The sequence below is a fragment of the Periplaneta americana genome, chromosome 17 (assembly GCF_040183065.1).
Source record: "Periplaneta americana isolate PAMFEO1 chromosome 17, P.americana_PAMFEO1_priV1, whole genome shotgun sequence".
Taxonomy (NCBI): Eukaryota; Metazoa; Arthropoda; class Insecta; order Blattodea; family Blattidae; genus Periplaneta; species Periplaneta americana.
Window position 1 is genome coordinate 134724480 of NC_091133.1, and position 20880 is coordinate 134745359.

Here is a 20880-nt window from a genome sequence, read left to right on the forward strand (position 1 = left end):
GAAATATCCAATGGCTGCAATTCTTCCTAGAGCGAAACCTTGAGTTACCTGTCAGGCAGTCAGAAGGATCATCCATCTCTCTGAAGAGTTCAAGGTATGTCGAGACAAGAAGTCAAGCAGTATTTTGACCTACTGGAAACAACTCTATGTGAACGCAATTTGTAGGAAAGCCACATAAAATATAGGAGAGTGGCATCCAACTAAACAAATTTACACGGAAATTTGGTTGAGAAAAAGGGATCCAAAGATGTTGAAGTCTAACTTCAAGCGAGAAAGGTGGAAGTGATTCTGTCATAACATGTTGCAATTCGGAGGGAACATTTCTTCCACCGGCAATGTTTGAGACGAAAAATGGAAGTTTTTGACGGGTTCCTAGCAGAAACGGGGGTTTATATGAATCCAAAATCGTCCTATGTTCCATCAGAATTATTTATGAAGCGATTGAAGGAAATTTTTACTCCAAGAAAGAATCCTGGAAAGATTTCCTTAATTTTGGATGAACATTCAGCACATTTAGATAACATGAAATGCTAGAAAGAGGATAATGAATCACAATTGTTTGCCTACCAACCTATGCGACTCAGGCACTTCATTCTCTTGATTGCTCACATTTTAAGTCTCTCAAGCATTATTTCAAGAAGAGAAACACGGCAATGGATGGCTTATAAAAAGGAAGCCTGACTATCCATCTAGAAAGCTGCGTTGGTAGTAATAGAGAGGTCATTTGGATTTCGAGCCAGAGGTTTCGATCCTTTCAATCCAGATGCAGTTCCTGAGCACCTCTTCATTATTTATGATGCATCAATCAACAACACAGCTGTAAGAATTCCTTTCTGTGCCTCTTCAGGAAATCTCAAAGAAAAGAAAACTTTATCGGCTACAAGTTCTAATGATAACGGGATAATAAGTTGTAATTTCGGCTCAAGTGCCACAATGGCAAATTCAGCGACAGCGACTCCTTTCAAATCCCTTCATGAATTAAACTATATGCAAGCAATATCTTTTGCTGTGAACAAAAGAAAGCGATCGGTAGAACGCGTTACAGGTGGAGATAAAAATGGAAACACCATCCTTGAAAGCCTCCCAGTTCCAAAAAGCTTAAAGTCAAATTCTTCAAAATCTAAATCTAGTAGATATAGAAGACACTTTTGGAGAAAATATGAAGAGAGTGTCGTCAAATGAAACAAAGTAGATAGTTCCTACTTTGTTGAGTACCCTGAAAATTTTATCAAATGAAGGAAGTTGTTGATTGGATTCAGTGACTTTCCTGCAAGAAGTTGCATAACATGTGGGCTAAGTGCCATATGTGTGGTCGCACTGAAAAACGAGCTCAGAAAATGAACTTATTGGAAAAATAAAATAATCAACATTATTTAGAGTGTTATTTATCAAATTAATAGTTTAATTTGGGAATTACCACAGCGGGGCATCTCTCCCCTATATGTGTGTATATTACAGTGATGTCGTATCTGATTAATTTTTATTTTGCCACTTGTTGTGTACGAATTATCGATTGTTTCATATTTTACATAAACCTTTAATGTATGTCACATGCTATAACACATGAATAGGGTATCTGCTTTGGTTTGTTTAATTTTTAAACGATAAAAACCTTAAGTGGGGCAACTCTCCCGGAATTACCTTACTTTTTTCGTAGCCTACGTGAGCATCATTCCCATGACCAGTAGAATTTTCGATGTCTGTACCGGTTACACCCTGTATAATTTTAATACTGAGATTTGTTGTTTTACATGAGAAAAGAATGCGAGAGAAACTCCCCAAAAATATGAGGGCCTTGAAAAATAGGGGAAAGTTGGCAACTCTGAAGAAAGACTACAGATATGAGCTCTTGATGCAAGATAATCAGATTTCGTTACGGGCCCAAATCCACCGTTCGTCTTGATTTCGCTTCCTTCATTAAGATAAAAAAAATATGAAATCTGGCGTCACTTGAACTAATAAGGATTCTGTTCACAATTCACGCAGCTGTCTGCTCCTGCTTGTATCAGTGCACGCGACGTGTGTCGGCGAATTGAAGCTGCACAAAGTGCTCCCCTTTTCAGCCACCCAATTTGTGCGCAGTTAAATAGGGCCTGTCTGGACTCGAGAGATGGGAGATAAAGTTGCACGTGACTCGGGATGCGAACTGATCGAATGCTCACAGATAAATAAGCTGGGAAGACGTTTCTCCTGTCAGAACTCTTTCGTTACCATGATTCCCATATTACCGATCTCTTAATAGACTTTCTTATCTCTCGCAAAGGCTTGGTCTCCCCACACCACCCCGTGTGCCAGGGGAAAACAAAAAAGCACCGACTGCTATTGCAAAATCCGGAAAATAGAGGATGTGTTCCTACTTATTCAGGCTCTTGGGATATCCGTGAGTGTTATTTTAAAATTGGCTCTCACGTCTTGCAAATTTTTGCTAATGTTTTCACAGACATGAACACTTGGGAAAATATTTCGGGCTAGAGTTTTCGGACCTTAAATTGGAGTACAGCGCTTATGGAGTGCGTTGTTGCGACGTCAACTACAGAAGAGTGCGCGCAAGAGTGGCTTAAGCGGGACGTCACAACTACACATTAAATATCTAAAAAATTAAAGTTAAATCCAGACTGACATTTACCAAAGATTCATCTGTGTAAATTATATGTTTATTTTGTGCCCTTAAACGTTTTATCTCCCTTAAGGTCCACACCTGTGGAGTAACGGTCAGCGCGTCTGGCCACGAAACCAGGAGGCCCGGGTTCGAATCCCGGGTGGGGCAAGTTACCTGGTTGAGGTATTCTCCGGGGTTTTCCCTCAACCCAATACGAGCAAATGCTGGGTAACTTTCGGTGCTGGATCCTGGAGTCATTTCACTGGCATTATCACCTTCATTTCATTCAGACGCTAAATAACCTAGATGTTGATACAGCGTCGTAAAATAACCCAATAAAATAAAAATAAATCTCCCATAAATATTACTAGTAGTATTCATTTATTTAACCTGGTAGAGATAAAGCCGTCAGACCTTTTCTGCCCCTCTACCAGGAGATTGCAACTATAATATGAAGAATAAAATTACAATGAGTATTAAATTTACAATTACAATTACAAATAAAATTACAATTAGTATTAAATTTACAATTACAGTTACAATAACAATCAAAGTACGAAAAGATTACCTGACTAATGAAAGCTAGATAATTTATCATAGAAAAACAAAGAATATTTTACATTTACTGAATTACAAATTAAACATAGAATAAAAAAATTGTATAGTATCTGTCCCTCCAAGTAATAATTTCATTGGTTTCGATTAAAGCAGCTTTATTACCTCTTCTTAGGTACTGGAAACCTATGTCATGCAAGAAATGATACAACGTAGCCTAGTCGTGGAAAATTGTGACAAAGAATCGTCTTCACTTACCCTTGTCAGAATTTACGTTCAGTGTCGGATGTATGTTTGCAAATAAAAGAGAATGAACTACTCGACGTAACCAAATCTGCACAATATCATCATATTTAATTTTCTCGTGATTTCTTCTGTCCTCCTTTTTTGTTTTTTCTTGGAGAGTGTTCGCAAAGGTCCCTGTTTTAGTTCCTTCCTTACAGCATATATTGTACATTCAGAATAACCTGCCGCTTTAGCAGTTTCTCTAACCGAGCTACTCACATTCATTGTCTTTAAAAAAATAGTCCAGGACGTTCATAACAATGCTGCGTTCCTCCCCCCTAAGCTTACCTATGGAACGTTTCTTCTTAATTTGAGATTCCATTTTATACTGTGATATCTTATAGGCCTATATGTTATTTTATCTTGCACAAGTTTTATTTCAAGAAACTCCAAGCACAAGCACACACGCACACAAACTTACTCTCCTCACTTGTATATAATTTCATATATTACACTACAAAAGTCACTAATAATCGTCAATGCACGTGACCGTCTCAAGATTAAAATATATAACTCCGCGATTACCGAATGTGTGTATGTTGTACGATAGCTGCAACCTTGAGTTAACGCGGTGCGTCAGAACGAAACGGAACAGATATCCAGCCTTTCCTAAATCATCCTGGAACTAAATGAACTACAGACTTGGTGTTTATTTTAAAAATAACTTCCATCTTTGAAGGACATTTCTCCCGCTTTGACTCCTTGTACCAGTCAGCACCAAAAAGTTTTCTGCTGGCTGAATTTTTCGTGTTTTCGTGTAAAAATTTCTGACTATGTCTGAAAAGAAAGAGACTCTGCATTTTCTTATCATTCAAATGTAGATTTAAAGTTACGTAGAAAGTAAAGAATGAATATTTCTTTACCAAGAGTAAAAACAAAAACATTTCTAACGGATTTAATATAGGATTTCTGACGTGGTATGTTTCGTGTACCGAAGATTTTGCATGTGGGGTAAATTTTCATTATATTGATATTTTAACCCTTAATAACTATGTAAGACATTTTTCATTAACGCCAACAGATGCAGCTTCAAATTCTGTACTTAACTATATATTCACATGTTTTTATCGATTACTATAATACATATTTTACAGAAATGTGGCAAACTCGTTGAATTAGAAAAGGATAGCGCTCATGGTGAAATTCATGAGAAGGAAAGAGACGAATAGATTCCATTCTCTGCTCTACTGCAATTTAAGGTCCGAATACTCTTTTATAAAAGGGACGAAATTACAGGAGAATGGAGAAAGTTACACAACGCAGAACTGCACGCATTGTATTCTTCACCTTACATAATTAGGAATATTAAATGCAGACGTTTCAGATGGGTAGGGCATGTAGCATGTATGGTTGGATTCATAAATGCATATAGAGTATAGAGACCTGAGGGGAAAATGACCTTTGGGGAAACCGAGACGTAGATGGGAGGATAATAGTAAAATGCTAGTAAGTAACATTAGCTAATATTATCTCGATAATTTTAATGATGATAATAATTTATAATAATAATAATAATAATAATAATAATAATAATAATAATAATAATAATAATAATAATAATAACGTAAGTTGCGATGTTTTCATTAGAATCGGACCTTCCTTGGTGGAAATTCTATAAGTAATAATTATGACTCTCATGTTCTCATGTGAAGACAAAGAGGGAGGCAACATAATGTTCCTTTCCTTACCGATGATCGTGCCCCGCTGTCACTTTTAGTAATGTCAATTTTTCTATTTGTAGAAATTTACTCTTTGCCGGTTTGACTATGTGCACGTTGAGCTTCATGGAAGATATCCAAAACCCAACCTCAGTCCGATACCGAGCCACACGTAGGCCTACATGCATTTCACAACAGATGGTCGAATCCAGACCCATAGTAGTATCCATGCCCGAGAACATGTGAATAATTACAGCTGAATTTTGTTGTCAAATTTCCCCAAATTGTCTCTTGGTCGAGTTAGAATTCCTGACTGTCTTGAATGATACGGAAGTGATATCGGTGCCTGTAGCCATGTCTTCTGTCTTCTGTTGCAGGGCAAGGCTGGGTCGGCTGGAGGAACGACACGAGGAATGGACAACCCATCGAGATCAAATTCGAGTTCGATAAAGTTCGAGAATTTACTTCAGTGCACATTTATTGCAACAACCAGTTCACCAGGGACGTGCAGGTGAGTGTTACATTGACTACGCAATCTGGGGTCCAGAAAATTACAGTTTTGGTTTGTGTTGAATCTGGAATTCGTAACCGTGTTATCTCCTCGGTGGTCTGTCAGTTATTGGACCTTGTGGCACGTGTCCAAACATGGCCCAGGCATGGGATTTTACTCATAGGCAAACATTATGGGGGAAGATAAAAAAGCTATTTTTTTCTTGCACCATGTTAATAATGCCAAAACAAGTGTTTATACAAATTTTGGCCCCTCGAGTACAATTACGAGGGCATCCAGGAAGTAAGTTCCCTGGGGCCGTTTACAGAAAGAAACACAATTTCATGAAAAGACTTTTTGGAACAGATAGAGAAATTGAATAATTTTGAGGGAAAAATTGTTCCGGGGCCAGGTATCGAACCCGGGACCTTTGGTTAAAAGTACCAACGCTCTACCAACTGAGCTACCCGGGAACTCTACCCGACACCGATCCAACTTTTACCTCTATATCTACAGACATCAAAGAGGGCTGACAACCGTCAAGTAATCAACATTGAGTGCACACTAACTCCGTGTGACTTAAATTGTGGTTTTACAGACGTTTTGTGGTTGGTTGTTTGACGGTTGTCAGCCCACTTTGAGGTCTGTGGATTTATTTTTTTTATTTTATTGGGTTATTTTACGACGCTGTATCAACATCTAGGTTATTTAGCGTCTGAATGATATGAAGGTGATAATGCCTGTGAAATGAGTCCGGGGTCCAGCACCTAAAGTTACCCAGCATTTGCTCGTGTTGGGTTGAGGGAAAACTCCGGAAAGAACCTCAACCAGATAACTTGCCCCGACCAGGAATCGAACCCGGGCCACCTGGTTTCGCAGCCAGACGCGCTGACCGTTACTCCACAGGTGTGGACAGGTCTGTGGATATAGAGGGAAAAAATTGGATCGGTGTCGGGTACAGTTCCCGGGTAGCTCAGTTGGTAGAGCATTGGTACGTTTAACCAAAGGTTCCGGGTTCGATAGCCGGCCCCGGAACAATTTTTCCCTCAAAATTGTTCAAATCAACTTTACAGGGAGTTATACCTAAAAGCTTGATTTCAGATACAGAAATTATTGAGCTATTTTTCAATATATTCCACACCTTAATTGAGACATTTATCATACCATGGGATCAACTTTTGTCTACCTGTGTCGTAGAAGTTTGTCGCCTGGGATCGGAACCAGCGTGTGACAGCCGTGTGCACCTCTCTGTTGATCCCGTGGTATGTCAAATGTCTCAATTCCGTTGGGTAATATATTGAAAAATAGCGCAACAATTGCTGTATCTGTTTCAATAAATCTTTCCATGAGGTTGTGTTTTTATCTGCTTGTTAGCTGCAATACTCTTTGGCGCGTCTTGTCCTTTGGTCTCGTTGCAGAATCCTAACCAGGTGGCAAAATTTTCTCTAACTGTTCCTCTCTGCTTTAAGGTGAGAAATATTTACTGATAAACGGCTAAATTGAGACAAATAGGGGAAAACTATATAATGTGGACCACAACCGTTGAAGGACCTCAGCATTTGAAAAACCACCATTGTTTACATGTCTTTTATTGCATACTAGAATTGAAAACCATGCTCCTTCGGTGATAGATCTGTGATAGAACGGCTGGAAACGTGTGTATGCGTGCTGTTATAGTCTAATAAAGCATAGTAAACAAAATACTTTGACGTATGACTTCGAGGTAGAAGTCTATTAATCTTACTGCATTTGCCCCTTCCAGTTTTGAAGAGGGTAATCCGTTTAATTGGGTACTACAACAGATTTAGACCCTCTTCCCCTCTATGATGAAAAAACAGTTGACTCACCAGTGAATGCCCCAGCGAGCACTTTGATTGCAAATGGAGGGACGGAGTTCATGTTCCTAATATGAAGTCTTCAACAGGCGCCCCGGGACAGATAAAGCACGCAGCTTCTTGGACAATGCCCCCTTTGTTAGCGATATTGGGCGGGGGGGTCGCAGGGGTAATTAACATTCTGCACTCAGAAATGCTGATCATCTTCTCTGCATAGGGTGCATCAGCTACGTGCGCGTCCTGGAAGAGGCACAGGCTCGAGTCCAAATCGGGCCGATTGCAATTTTTGTGAACTATTATGTTTTTAGCAAGTACTTGCAATTTTCCTGAACTCAATCGCCAGTTCTTCTCGTTCCTGCTCATAATTATTGAGGACTAAAAAACTGCAACCATCGTCCTTGCTCACCATCCGAAAGTGAATTCGTATCTTTGGTGGAAATTCTATAAAATGTAATAATTATGAATCTCATGTTGAAGACAGTGGAGGAGCTGAGTTACCTAGGGCATCATCAGCGGTGAACATGTTTTTTTTTTACAATGGGGAATTTCATTGAAGTGATTTTATTATGGCTGGCAGAGTAACTATCTCATGCCCCCATGTTATTTTGCTACTAATGCACTTCATTAGAACCAGGTACCCAGCTTCGAAGCCGTTAGCCCTGTGAACTTACAGTATATTTATTTTCCCCTATTATCATATTATAGGATTATCTAAGAAATTAGCAAGTTCTTTGTGATAGTAGAAGAGAAAGAGTGGGGGAAGGGAATGCAGGTCCGTGGCCCATTTCTTTTAGGGCTCATCCCGACATTTGTCTTATTACTCAAGGGAAACCACGGAAAAACCTTGAGCAAAAATGAAGGTGAACATGGCAAGAAAATGTTTTTTTTTTATAGTGCGTGAGAAATAAGGTTCTGATTGACGTTACCTTCTACCTCGTCGCGCGACAGCACACAGTGTTGCCACGCGTCCCTCTGGTCTCCAATACGGAAAACTAGACCCTCTTCTTTATCCGTATCACTGTTTTCACTGTCTTCGGAGACCTACTGATATAATTGTGTGATACACACTTAATGAATTTTATTATCTATTGCGTTACTGAACTGTGACAGATAATAATAATAATAATAATAATAATAATAATAATAATAATAATAATAATGGTAATAGTAGCTAAATTTTGTGTAATGTAAGTGCGTAATGAAATTCAATTATTGCTGCAGAGTTTCAAATGTTCTGTTACATTTTCCTGTGCTCTGTTGTGTGTTTTCTCTACTGATGATTCGTTTGTCTTTATTGAAAGTGTTTAGTGCTGCGAATCATTTTGGAAATACATAAGCGCAGTGTAAGTGTTCGAAGTGTTTAGGTGTTTTGTAAGTGTTAAAATTGGTTAATATGCGTGTGAGCGTTGCAAATGTGGCGTCAACATTTGGTTAAATTCTTCTTGCTTAGTGTTAAAGGTGAATTGTGTTGTACTGGTGTAGGTCTACTTGTGTCGTTGTCTTTTGTGTTGTTTAAGTGTATAATAGCTCTGTAATTTTATGTTATCTATTCCTTTGTAATTGTGTTGTTTGATTTGTTTTATATTGGTGTAGGCCTATTATTATGTATTTTTATTTCAATTTTGTTATGTTCTTTGTGTTGTGTTTCGTATTTGTTTTTTGTGTAAATTGTCTTTGTTTCCTTTTTTATTGTACCATCATTACCACTGGGTCTTTGCCCATTCGTAATGCAATGAATTAATTAATTCATTCCTTATTTCATTCGTTTGTTCCTTCGTTCATTCATTCGTGCGTTTGTTCGTTCCTCGTTCCTCCGTTCATTCGTTCGTTCCTTGTTCATTTGTTCGTTCCTTATTCATTCGTTCGTTCCTTGTTCCTTCGTTCATTCGTTTGTTCGTTCCTTGTTCCTTCGTTTATTCGTTCGTTCCTTATTCATTCGTTCGTTCACTCATTCGTTCGTTCCTTTGTTCGTTCCTCGTTCACTCGTTCATTCGTTCGTTCATTCGTTCGTTCGTTCCTTGTTCATTCGTTCGTTCGTTGTTCATTCGTTTGTTCACTCATTCGTTCGTTCGTTTGTTCGTTCGTTGTTCATTCGTTCGTTCACTCATTCGTTCGTTTGTTCGTTCCTTGTTCCTTCGTTCATTCGTTCGTTCCTTATTCATTCGTTCGTTCACTCATTCGTTCGTTTGTTCGTTCCTTGTTCATTCGTTCGTTCGTTCCTTCGTTCATTCGTTCGTTCGTTGTTCATTCGTTTGTTCACTCATTCGTTCATTCGTTTTTTCGTTCCTTGTTCCTTCGTTCATTTGTTGGTTCATTGTTCATTCGTTCATTCATTCCTTCGTTCGTTCTTTCGTTCATTCGTTCATAACAGAGCACTATGCACTGCATTCGAAACTGAACGTGGAATGCAAGCATAGGATCCGATGTGAACTGTGACAACGTCGAGTGCTTGATCTCTTATGTCACCCCTGGGTCATGAATTGTCATGTGCAACGTGACGCTGAAGCTGCCCACGAAGTGTCAATCACAACTTTATTTCTCATACACATTTGTAGGATAAATTATAGCAAATTTCACACTTGAATCGTCCAGTTCTTTATCTCACACTATATGTTTGTTTTCTACGGTAAAATCCTGTACTTATTGACTGGGATGTCTATAAAATGTAATGTAGCTTACAGGCATTGCTAGCAGACCGTCGAGTTGCGAACCGGCTGTTCCTGAAGTGCTTGGAAATAAATAATATTAAGATTCAAGTTGCGAAATATATGTGAGAAGTCGAAGTAATTAAGAACCGTCACTTACGAGAAAGAGTATCGTGGCCCACATTCTAGTTCTGCATTTCCCCTTCGGGTTAAGATCTTAGGACTACGGCACTATCAATCTAGACAAAGGGCGCTACGAAAAAATTGTTACGATGTCTTAATTTCATAAAACTCAACATGCCATGACTTGTGTTTATTTGCACCTGATTCGTTTTCCTACTTGAAGAGCTCCTTCCTTCTGTCGCGCACAGCGCCGGGACAGCCACTACTGTTCTCCAACCAGGAGATCAACCGTGATAGGAATGTGCTTACTATTGCGTCATCTATTGGAGCGAAGTGGATAGATAATATTACCGTTATAACCTGAGTTTAAAAACCATACGCTATCCTGCATATATTATTTCCTGTATGGAGAGATTAAAAGACCAGGAGATTAACAGTGATCTAATTTTGTAACTAGGATAGTATCAAAATGTGTGTGTATCAATGTTATTGTTTGTTCTGTGAGAGCTAGCCAATACAGATACGAGTACCCACATGTGTGACCTTATGATATCTTATGACATCAACATTCATTCACAGCATTACCCCGCTTCGTCTCGGTCCCCAAAGACTTTCTCGTGGTTGGAGTACAGTACGTATGTGCTGTCAGCTGCCTTCGAATGAACTGGAACTGCCTCACGGCGTCTTATTCGTCTTACACTACGGCCGACCTGGCATTCTCTATCAGAGTCAGTGTTGCCAACAATTGCTCGTAATCCCGCTAGATGACTTTCGAAAACCCGCGATTTTCTAGCAAATCCCTCTAGATTTTAATATATACTTATTATTCAATAATAATAATAATAATAATAATAATAATAATAATAATAATAATAATGGTCAAGGTAAAGCATCCGCCCGCCTATGTAACGAATATTGCACACTATTATTATTGCCAATGTGGCGCTGTAAAGCAATTTTGAACACTTTTATCACAGACACAACATATTTAAATTCTTATTGCACGATATAATTATGTTATCGTTAAAACCCAAAATCCGACAAAACCAGTTTCAACTAGAAAAAAGTAATTTTAAAATATAGATAGATAGAAAGCGAATTTTCGTAAGATCTAGAATCAGTGACAGGTTAAGTTTGTTTTGTATAGGTTTTTTAGGCTTTTACCAAACAAAAACCTAAACAAACCAAACCTAACTTGACATTGATTTTAGATTATACGAAAACTCACTTTCTATCTTTATTTGCTTAAACTAGCTGAAACTGGTTTTGACGGATTTTGAGTTTTAACGGTAACATAATATATAATATGGAATTATCACTACATTAACACATCCATTATTTCACAGAACACACACTGAACGAATTAAACGTAATTATGAAAGCCGCTTATACTGCTAATATGAATTTCATTTCAGAAACTTTAAAGATTAAAAACCGCTAGTATTCCCGCTTTCCGCGAGATGGTTATCCAAAAAAGCTAGATTTAGCGGGAAAACCGCTGAATTGGCAACACTGATCAGACGAAACAGTCATCGTACTTGAATGTAAATAAACCGATAACGGGGATCCTTGAGTGCTTGAAAATATAAACTGATGTCAAAAAATGCATTGTTACGCACGTGCAGGATCCTGCGCTCCATTAAAGACATCTTGCTAATTTCAGACTTCTCAAGGAAAATCGTCGATATTAGCCATGAGTACACTCAAGTATATTCTGTAGTAGGAGACGGAATATATAGAGTGTTTCGAAAATAAGATGTAATTTTAATTATTCATATTTTCTTTCATTTTCTATACAATCTTAAAAATTCTGGCAGAATAAGTGAGATCTTTGCATCACCATGACTTCATCATAGAAGTTGTATGCAGCAATTTTTTTCTTGTACGAGTTGTAATTGTATTCTTCGTATTGTAGTTGTAATCCCCTGGTAGAGGGGAAGAGAAGGCCTGATGGTCTTATCTCTACCAGGTTAAATAAATAAATAGGCTGCTACATACTAAAGTTACGTCCACTAGTTGTCATAAGATTCCTCTTCCATATTTGTTTTCGGAGATTTCTCTTGCAATCTTACCGAAAATCCACGTACAGGTCCACACCTGTGGAGTAACGGTCAGCGCGTCTGGCTGCGAAACCAGGTGGCCCGGGTTCGAATCCCGGTCGGGGCAAGTTACCTGGTTGAGGTTTTTTCGGGGGTTTTCCCTCAACCCAATACGAGCAAATGCTGGGTAACTTTCGGTGCTCGACCCCGGATTCATTTCACCGGCATTATCACCTTCATATCATTCAGACGCTAAATAACCTAGATGTTGATATAGAGTCGTAAAATAACCCAATAAACAATCCACGTACAGGTGTCGAGGCAATATATCCACATCTCTGTTCAGGTCGTAACTGCGCCTGTACGAACTTCATATCAGCTTCGGTAAAATGAAGATATGGCATATTTTTTCAGCTAAATCCTAGATACAGCCATGACTGGAATTGGGTTAATTCAAAGACCAATTTTTAAAGCCTGAAAAAAAGAACGTAATACTGCGTATGTGGACGGCAGAGATCACGGAACCATTCGTACAATATAGCCAACAATATATAGAAGAGAAGTTTTCCTTCGCTGAGCTTAAATTTCCCGAGGATATTTTAATTTCGTTGGGCGCGTTGCTTGTGATGTAATAAACATATAGGCTACATTGTTACAGCAAAACTTTGCGACAAAGAAGGGAAGCCCTCGTTGTATAGTTTATTGACTGTTGCAGCTTATAGAAAGCAGGTTTCTCTGTTGTGGACAGGTTCATTACAGAGTCAATAGTCGCCGTGCTGGCATTCATTCTTATTGCAGAGCACGGCATCCTTTGTGAGGACCTCGCCAGCCAGCAGTTGTGGCGCAGACAGCGCTTATTTTAAATATGTCCCGCATCAGGCAGTGCAATCATGGCGACGGCTCAAATTAGGACTCGTTAAAATGTAATCAGATTTTTGTTATTACAAATAATTGCAAAGCACTGAAATGAGAGCTACGAGTATCGCGTGTAGAACTAGAACTTGTACCTCAGTTCCATTACGTCCTCAGGGAATTTCTTTAGAAACTGTTACTGAGGTACAAAATATTAAATTATATCTGAAATGTGACATGAAACATCCGAATTATGACAGGAGTACAGCCAGATATGTAAAGATTACAATGTACAGTTTGAAAGAAAACTGAAAGTACACTATGAAAGACGCCGGTGAAATTGTATAATAATAATAATAATAATAATAATAATAATAATAATAATAATAATAATAATAATAATAATAATAGATGGGAATGGCATATCACAAATAGGAGATTACTTGTTGTATTATGGGGAAGGAAACAATAATCACCAATTAGGAACAGGATTCTTTGTACATAAAAGAATAAAATCAGCAGTAAAAAAGGTCGAATTTATCAGTGACAGGTTATCATATTTAGTACTTAAGGGTAGATGGTGCGACATCATAGTTATAAATGCTCACGCCCCTACAGAAGAGAAAGACGACTATATAAAGGATAGCTTCTATGAGGAATTGGAACATACTTTTGATCAGTTCCCTAGGTATCACATGAAAATTTTATTGGGGGATTTCAACGCTAAAGTAGGACGGGAGGATATTTTTAGACCAACTATTGGAAAAGAGAGCCTACACGCAATTAGTAGTGACAATGGAGTTAGATTAGTCAACTTTGCCACATCGAAAAATTTAATTGTCAAAAGTACAACATTCCCCCATAAGGATATACATAAATATACTTGGACTTCTCCAGATGGATTGACACACAACCAAATAGTTCACATCTTGATAGATAAACGGAGACATACTAGTATAGTAGATATTCGAACTTTCAGGGGTGCAGACTGTAATTCTGACCATTATTTGGTGATTGGAGAATTAAGAGAAAGATTATCAGTAGCCAAGCGAGTAGAGCAACAAGTTAATATTACTAAATTCAATATTTTGAAATTAAAGGACGAGGAAGCTAAGCAAAATTATCAGGTCGAAATTTCAAATAGGTTTGCCACTTTAGAAAGTTCCGACGAAGTTGAGAAAGAATTAGATGTTAATTGCGTGTGGGAAAATATCAGAGATAGTATCAAAATTGCAGCTGAGCAGAGCATAGGTTATTATGAAACTAAGAAAAAGAAACCGTGGTTTGATGAAGATTGTTGCATGGTAGTAGAAAGAAGGAAACAGGCAAAATTGAAATTCTTACAGGATCCAGTTGAGGAGAAGAGAGATAATTATTTCAATGAAAGACGGGAAGCAAGTCGTACACTTAGGAATAAAAAGAGAGGTTACTTGAAGGAAAAACTGAATGAGGTAGAAACAAATAGTAAGAATAAAAACATTCGAGATTTATATAAGGGTATAAAGGAATTTAAGAACGGATATCAGTCAAGGGTAAACGTGATCAAGGATGAGAATGGTGACTTGCTTGCAGACCCTCCATCAATCCTAAACAGATGGAAAAACTATTTTGCGCAACTACTAAATGTACATAGGCCAAATAGAAATGATCGGGACGATATTGAAATACAAACTGCTGAGCCATTTATACCCGAACCCACCCTTTCAGAAGTCGAAATTGCGATAGAAAATCTGAAAAAGTACAAGTCTCCAGGTATCGATCAAATTCCAGCAGAATTAATACAAGAGGGTGGAAGTGCATTATATAGCGAAATTTATAAACTTGTACTTGCTATTTGGGAAAAGGAAATTGTACCAGAACAATGGAAGGAGTCCATAATTGTACCTATTTTTAAAAAGGGGGACAAAACCAACTGTGGTAACTTTCGAGGAATATCACTTTTGTTGACGTCGTACAAAATTTTGTCCAATATTCTTTTGAGGAGATTAACTCCGTACGTAGATGAAATTATTGGGGATCATCAGTGCGGTTTTCGGCGTAATAGATCGACTATTGATCAGATTTTTTGTATTCGGCAGATAATGGAGAAAAAATGGGAGTATAAGGGTACAGTACATCAGTTATTCATAGATTTCAAAAAGGCATATGACTCGGTTAAGAGGGAAGTATTATATGATATTCTTATTGAATTTGGTATTCCCAAGAAACTAGTTCGATTAATTAAAATGTGTCTCAGTGAAACATACAGCAGAGTCCGTATAGGTCAGTTTCTATCTGATCCTTTTCCAATTCACTGCGGGCTAAAGCAGGGAGATGCACTATCACCTTTACTTTTTAACTTCGCTTTAGAATATGCCATTAGGAAAGTTCAGGATAACAGGCAGGGTTTGGAATTGAACGGGCTACATCAGCTTCTTGTCTATGCAGATGACGTGAATATGTTAGGAGAAAATACACAAACGGTTAGGGAAAACACGGAAATTTTACTTGAAGCAAGTAAAGCGATCGGTTTGGAAGTAAATCCCGAAAAGACAAAGTATATGATTATGTCTCGTGACGGGAATATTGTACGAAATGGAAATATAAATATTGGAGATTTATCTTTCGAAGAGGTGGAAAAATTCAAATATCTTGGAGCAACAGTAACAAATATAAATGACACTCGGGAAGAAATTAAACGCAGAATAAATATGGGAAATGCGTGTTATTATTCGGTTGAGAAGCTCTTATCATCCAGTCTGCTGTCCAAAAATCTGAAAGTTAGAATTTATAAAACAGTTATATTACCGGTTCTTCTATATGGCTGTGAAACTTGGACTCTCACTCTGAGAGAGGAACATAGGTTAAGGGTGTTTGAGAATAAGGTGCTTAGGAAAATATTTGGGGCTAAGCGGGATGAAGTTACAGGAGAATGGAGAAAGTTACACAACACAGAACTGCACGCATTGTATTCTTCACCTGACATAATTAGGAACTTGAAATCCAGACGTTTGAGATGGGCAGGGCATGTAGCACGTATGGGCGAATCCAGAAATGCATATAGAGTGTTAGTTGGGAGACCGGAGGGAAAAAGACCTTTAGGGAGGCCGAGACGTAGATGGGAGGATAATATTAAAATGGATTTGAGGGAGGTGGGGTATGATGATAGAGACTGGCTTAATCTTGCACAGGATAGGGACCGATGGCGGGCTTATGTGAGGGCGGCAATGAACCTTCGGGTTCCTTAAAAGCCATTTGTAAGTAAGTAAGTAATAATAATAATAATAATAATAATGATTTATTTTAGCTGGCAGAGTTCAGGCCGTAAGGCCTTCTCTTCCACTCGACCAGCAAAAAGTATACATACATATGTATGAATTTACAAAAAATTCAACAATTTGATTTAGATGAGAGTTACATGTATACAAGAGTTATATACGAATTAAACAACAAAATACTATGAAATATTAATTAAACACTGAAATAAACTGTGTAGCAGAATTAAGCTAAAATACATAGAATGTTAATATAGTTCAAATAATGTTAGATAATAGAAAGAGATTATTATGAGAACTTTGAAAATACAGCACTATCAGGATGATGTCTAAAGGAAGGAGTAACAATATAGACAGTGATGGATTGATTTGAGTGAAATGCTAAGAAGGTTATCTTTTAAGCTGTTTTTAGAAGTGTTTATTGTCTTGCAGCCCCTAATACTTTGTGACAAGGAATTCCATTGACGCGAGGTGGATACTGTAAAAGATGATGAATAACGATATGTTCTATGAAGAGGTATACTTAACGTGCCACATGGTATTTACGTCGTGGTTAGAGTATAGATAAGAGAAACGAGACGAAAGGTAATGGAATGCCATTGGTTATATTAGGTCTACTTGACATATTGATTCAAAATTGAACTATGAATTAGAAAAACGAAAGGTTAGTAGAATTTGCAAGTATTGATGAGTGTTTCTAAGAAGCGCATTTGGCGATATTCCTACAGACCAGGTGAATATTCGGAATACCAGGGACACGCTCGGAGTAGGAATCTTATCAAAGGAAGTCGTGCATATAAAATAACAGGCTCACCCTATTCTGTGAACAGTGATCATCAGAAGCTTACTCGTAAACAAGAACTCTGTGCGAAGCGCGGAGCGTTTTAATTCCGTCTTCACCAGATTAGGGCTTAGTGTGTAAGATATCGGACGTGCAGTTAAAACGTTGAGTGCATGTATTATTTATCAAAGTGTTCTAAACTGAACAGCTACATTGAAAAGGAGCAGGCAATGAACCTTTAGACTTTCTTAAACATAATACAATTTTATTTTCTCTGTACTTAGTTGAACATTACGTTACACTTTTTTTCCCACTAGTGGACAATTCTCTTCGACTGCTATACTTATTTAGTTTCAGGTACATTTCAAGCTGTACTTTTTTGCAGTGCGTCTATTACCGTATCTATTTATGTTTTTGATGCATAGAAATTTGTTTTAAAATCACGATGGAAACTTTCGGCGCCGTTAGTGGCACGAGGTATTCGCTAATAGTTCGTTAAGCCTCATTTTCTGAATAATTGTTTAGAATGTAATCAGTAAAATTCATTATCAAGTCGTTATCTGGGGCGTCTGACACAATTAAGTAAATTTATGTTTCTCCGACAGAATCATGTTTCAATAAGTGAAGTCCAAAACATTGATTCATAAACGTGCTGTTGGCGTCAATTTCTTTCTATAAAGGAGATCGCCCCAATTCTGAAATTGTGCTGTTCAACTTTGGCTAAGTTGAAGTCGGCAACATTTGACATTTTCGTTAGGAAAGTGTCTTGCCACGGCAATGTATGGAATTTAAATCTTTCGTTAAAAGTGGACTTTTAATTAACTTAAAATGTGCGCTTACGGCACACAATTCTGTGAATTACAGCACAGGCAGGTGGCGGTATTATGGATTATGAATCGAAAGCTAACCAAACGGAAGTAATAAGAAATTGTGAATCATCTGCCATGATGTAGTGGCTTATCTGTCTAAGGAATATATTTTATCACGAGCGGCTCGCGACAGGATCATCTTGGCTGTCTGCGCATGCGCGGACTTGGTTAATAAAAACTTAAACTAATCAAATCTATTAATATTTGAGGAGAAAAATTCGCTCCGGCGCCGGGGATCGAACCCGGGTCCTTGGTTTTACGTACCAAGCGCTCTGACCACTGAGCTACGCAGAATTCAATCCAAAACACCGGACCGAACCTCCCTCCTTGAATGCTTCCCTTTTGGTCTGACTCCAAGTTAGGCATATATGTTGATGTATATGTCCAATGTCAACTGCCATTATATTAGGAGCGCACTCAGCTGAGTGACTTGTTTGGCCGGGATTCCGCAGTTAAGTGCACAGTAGGCTGTACAGAAATATGCGCTGCTAGCTATGAGAATATTAAAGATATTTTTATTAATTTGTCCCACAGAATAATATCTGTAATATTGACAATAATGGCAGTTGACATTGGACATATAAGTCAACATATATGCCTAACTTGGAATCAGGCCAAAAGGGAAACATTCAAGGAAGAAGGTTCGGTCCGGTGCTGTGGATTGAATTCGGCGTAGCTCAGTGGTTAGAGCGCTTGGTACGTAAAACCAAGGACCCGGGTTCGATCCCCGGCGCCGGAGCGAATTTTTCTCCTCAAATATTAATTGTCAATATTACAGATATTATTCTGTAGGACAAATTAATAAAAATATCTTTAATATAATCAAATCTAACCTTCGTATTGCAAGATGTGCAACCGGAGACAACTTCTTGATTTGATCTGGAATGTGCACGCGAAAATAAATTCAGGTAAGGATCACGCTGGTACTGCATGAGAGTTCCGCGCATGCGCCACAGCCAAACTGTTCCTGTGTCGAGACCCTCCTGATTTATCCCCTTTTCATAGAGTGTCTGCTTGTGTTTACAATGCGGTATCCTTACCCCTTGTTGGCCACTTGAACAGGTGGTTCCGCTGTTTGTGAAATTTAAATGCTCAAAATTATCTCAGTATTGAGGAGGTAATAGTGGAAGGTCCGATTTTTAATACAAATGAAGAGTCCACTGCAAGAATGATGGATGTCACTTTCTTGTCGAAAATGAACCAAGACTGTCAATGCATAGCTTAAGACATATAGAATGTACATAGAGAGTTACATGGCATTAACGCTGATAGTCATTGTCCAGTAATGATCGGAAAATCACAGTTAAGCTTTGAGCGCTAAGCATTTCAAACTTTCAATTGCTTCTCCTGCAAAATGTATTCCAAATGACATCCATCATTCTTGCAGTGGACTCTTGAAATGATGGCGACTTCAACGTGATACGAGACGATTTGGGTTTCTACACTACAGCATAAATTTAAAAATATCTGACGTTTCGTACCATATATTGGTTCCATCATAAAAAACTTAGCTGCGGGAAATTGCATGCGTCTGCAGGGTACAGAAATCAAAAGTCCTGGACTACGACGTAAGGTGACAATTTCTGATTTAAAAACTATTTTCTAAGTACAGACAAGTCGTGTTGTAACAGTGCCGTTGACAGGGGTGAGGAACCAAGGCAATCAGAGGAAACGTGCCGCTTGCCAGCTTTGTCCCATATGAATATTAAACTTTGTCCAATATGAATATTAAAGGAACTTCCGAGCATCGAACTATGCACTTTCGTGATAAGCTTGCTCTCCTCCAGGTGTCTTGGAAGTGGACATAAACACTTCTGGTACTCACGCATGCGCTAAACGTTCAGACCTTGATTGAGAACAGTTGCAACCCTAACAATAGCTGGCTGGCAGTAATTTCTTCTAGACGTAACCGCGGCAGATGGTGAACGGGAGAGAAATTAGGAAACAAGAGCCGTGCACGTGGCCTACCTTCCCGTATCGCTGCAGGACTCATGTTACAACTTCACGACGACGGCTACTCACTTAACGAAATGTATTGCCTTTGAATTGTGTTAGCACGATTTTACAGGCAGAAGTCTGAGTTAAAACCACAATTATAATTTATTGTGACGAAGTCGATGTTACGTAGATTTTATCGGGCTACTCCTGTTGCCCCTGTAGTCATTCCGATCGTCTTGTAGCATGAACCGCTCCAGTAAAGGCTTAACCACAGCAACACTTCGGTCATAACCACGTTATCGCACTCTTATTCTTCGATATCATGACCATTACCACCAACATCACCACCACCACCATCACCATCACCGCCGCCACCAACGTCAAACGTTTCCTTTCTGCTGAAGTATCCTGTCTGAGCCTCTGTCATGTCAGTTTAGTCTTTCTCATCGTTTCTTTAGTAATACATTTACTAACTTTCACTCAATTATTTGTCAACTCATTCATTCACGTACTCATTTAACAAATTTTAGTAACAACACATTCATCACACCCACTCTTCGCTCTAACAGCCAGTCACTATCACAACGTTCCACAACCACTCTCTCTACTTCTAATAGCCAGCTACCCAGTCTCTACGTTCTCACAGCCGGCAACTCAGTCACATCTTTACGCTCTTACAGCAAGTAACTCATAGTCTCTCTCTCTCCCTACTTCCACAGCTAGTAATTCAGTCACTCTCTCTTCCTACGTACCACAGGCAGTAACTCAGAGTCACTCTCTCTTCCTACGTTCCACAGCCATTAACTCAGAGTCACTCTCTCTCCCTACGTTCCACAGCCAGTAACTCACACTCACTCTCTCTCCCTACGTTCCACAGCTACTAACTCAGAGTCACTCTCTCTCCCTACGTTCCACAGCCAGTAACTCACACTCACTCTCTCTCCCTACGTTCCACAG

General features: G+C 38.6%; 1 protein-coding gene and 1 non-coding gene across 3 annotated transcripts in view; one reads left to right on the top strand and one right to left on the bottom strand.

Moving 5' to 3' along the window:
* LOC138692843 (discoidin domain-containing receptor 2-like) overlaps window positions 1-20880 on the top strand; it is a 1078796-nt gene that overhangs the window by 896850 nt on the left and 161066 nt on the right. For both annotated transcript variants that reach the window (XM_069816116.1, XM_069816115.1), the window contains exon 8: window positions 5475-5608. In XM_069816116.1, coding sequence (XP_069672217.1) covers window positions 5475-5608 — 134 coding nt within the window. The remainder of the gene's footprint in view (window positions 1-5474; window positions 5609-20880) is intronic.
* TRNAK-UUU (transfer RNA lysine (anticodon UUU)) lies at window positions 5988-6060 on the bottom strand. The gene has a single exon. It is a non-coding gene; the product is annotated as a tRNA-Lys (tRNA).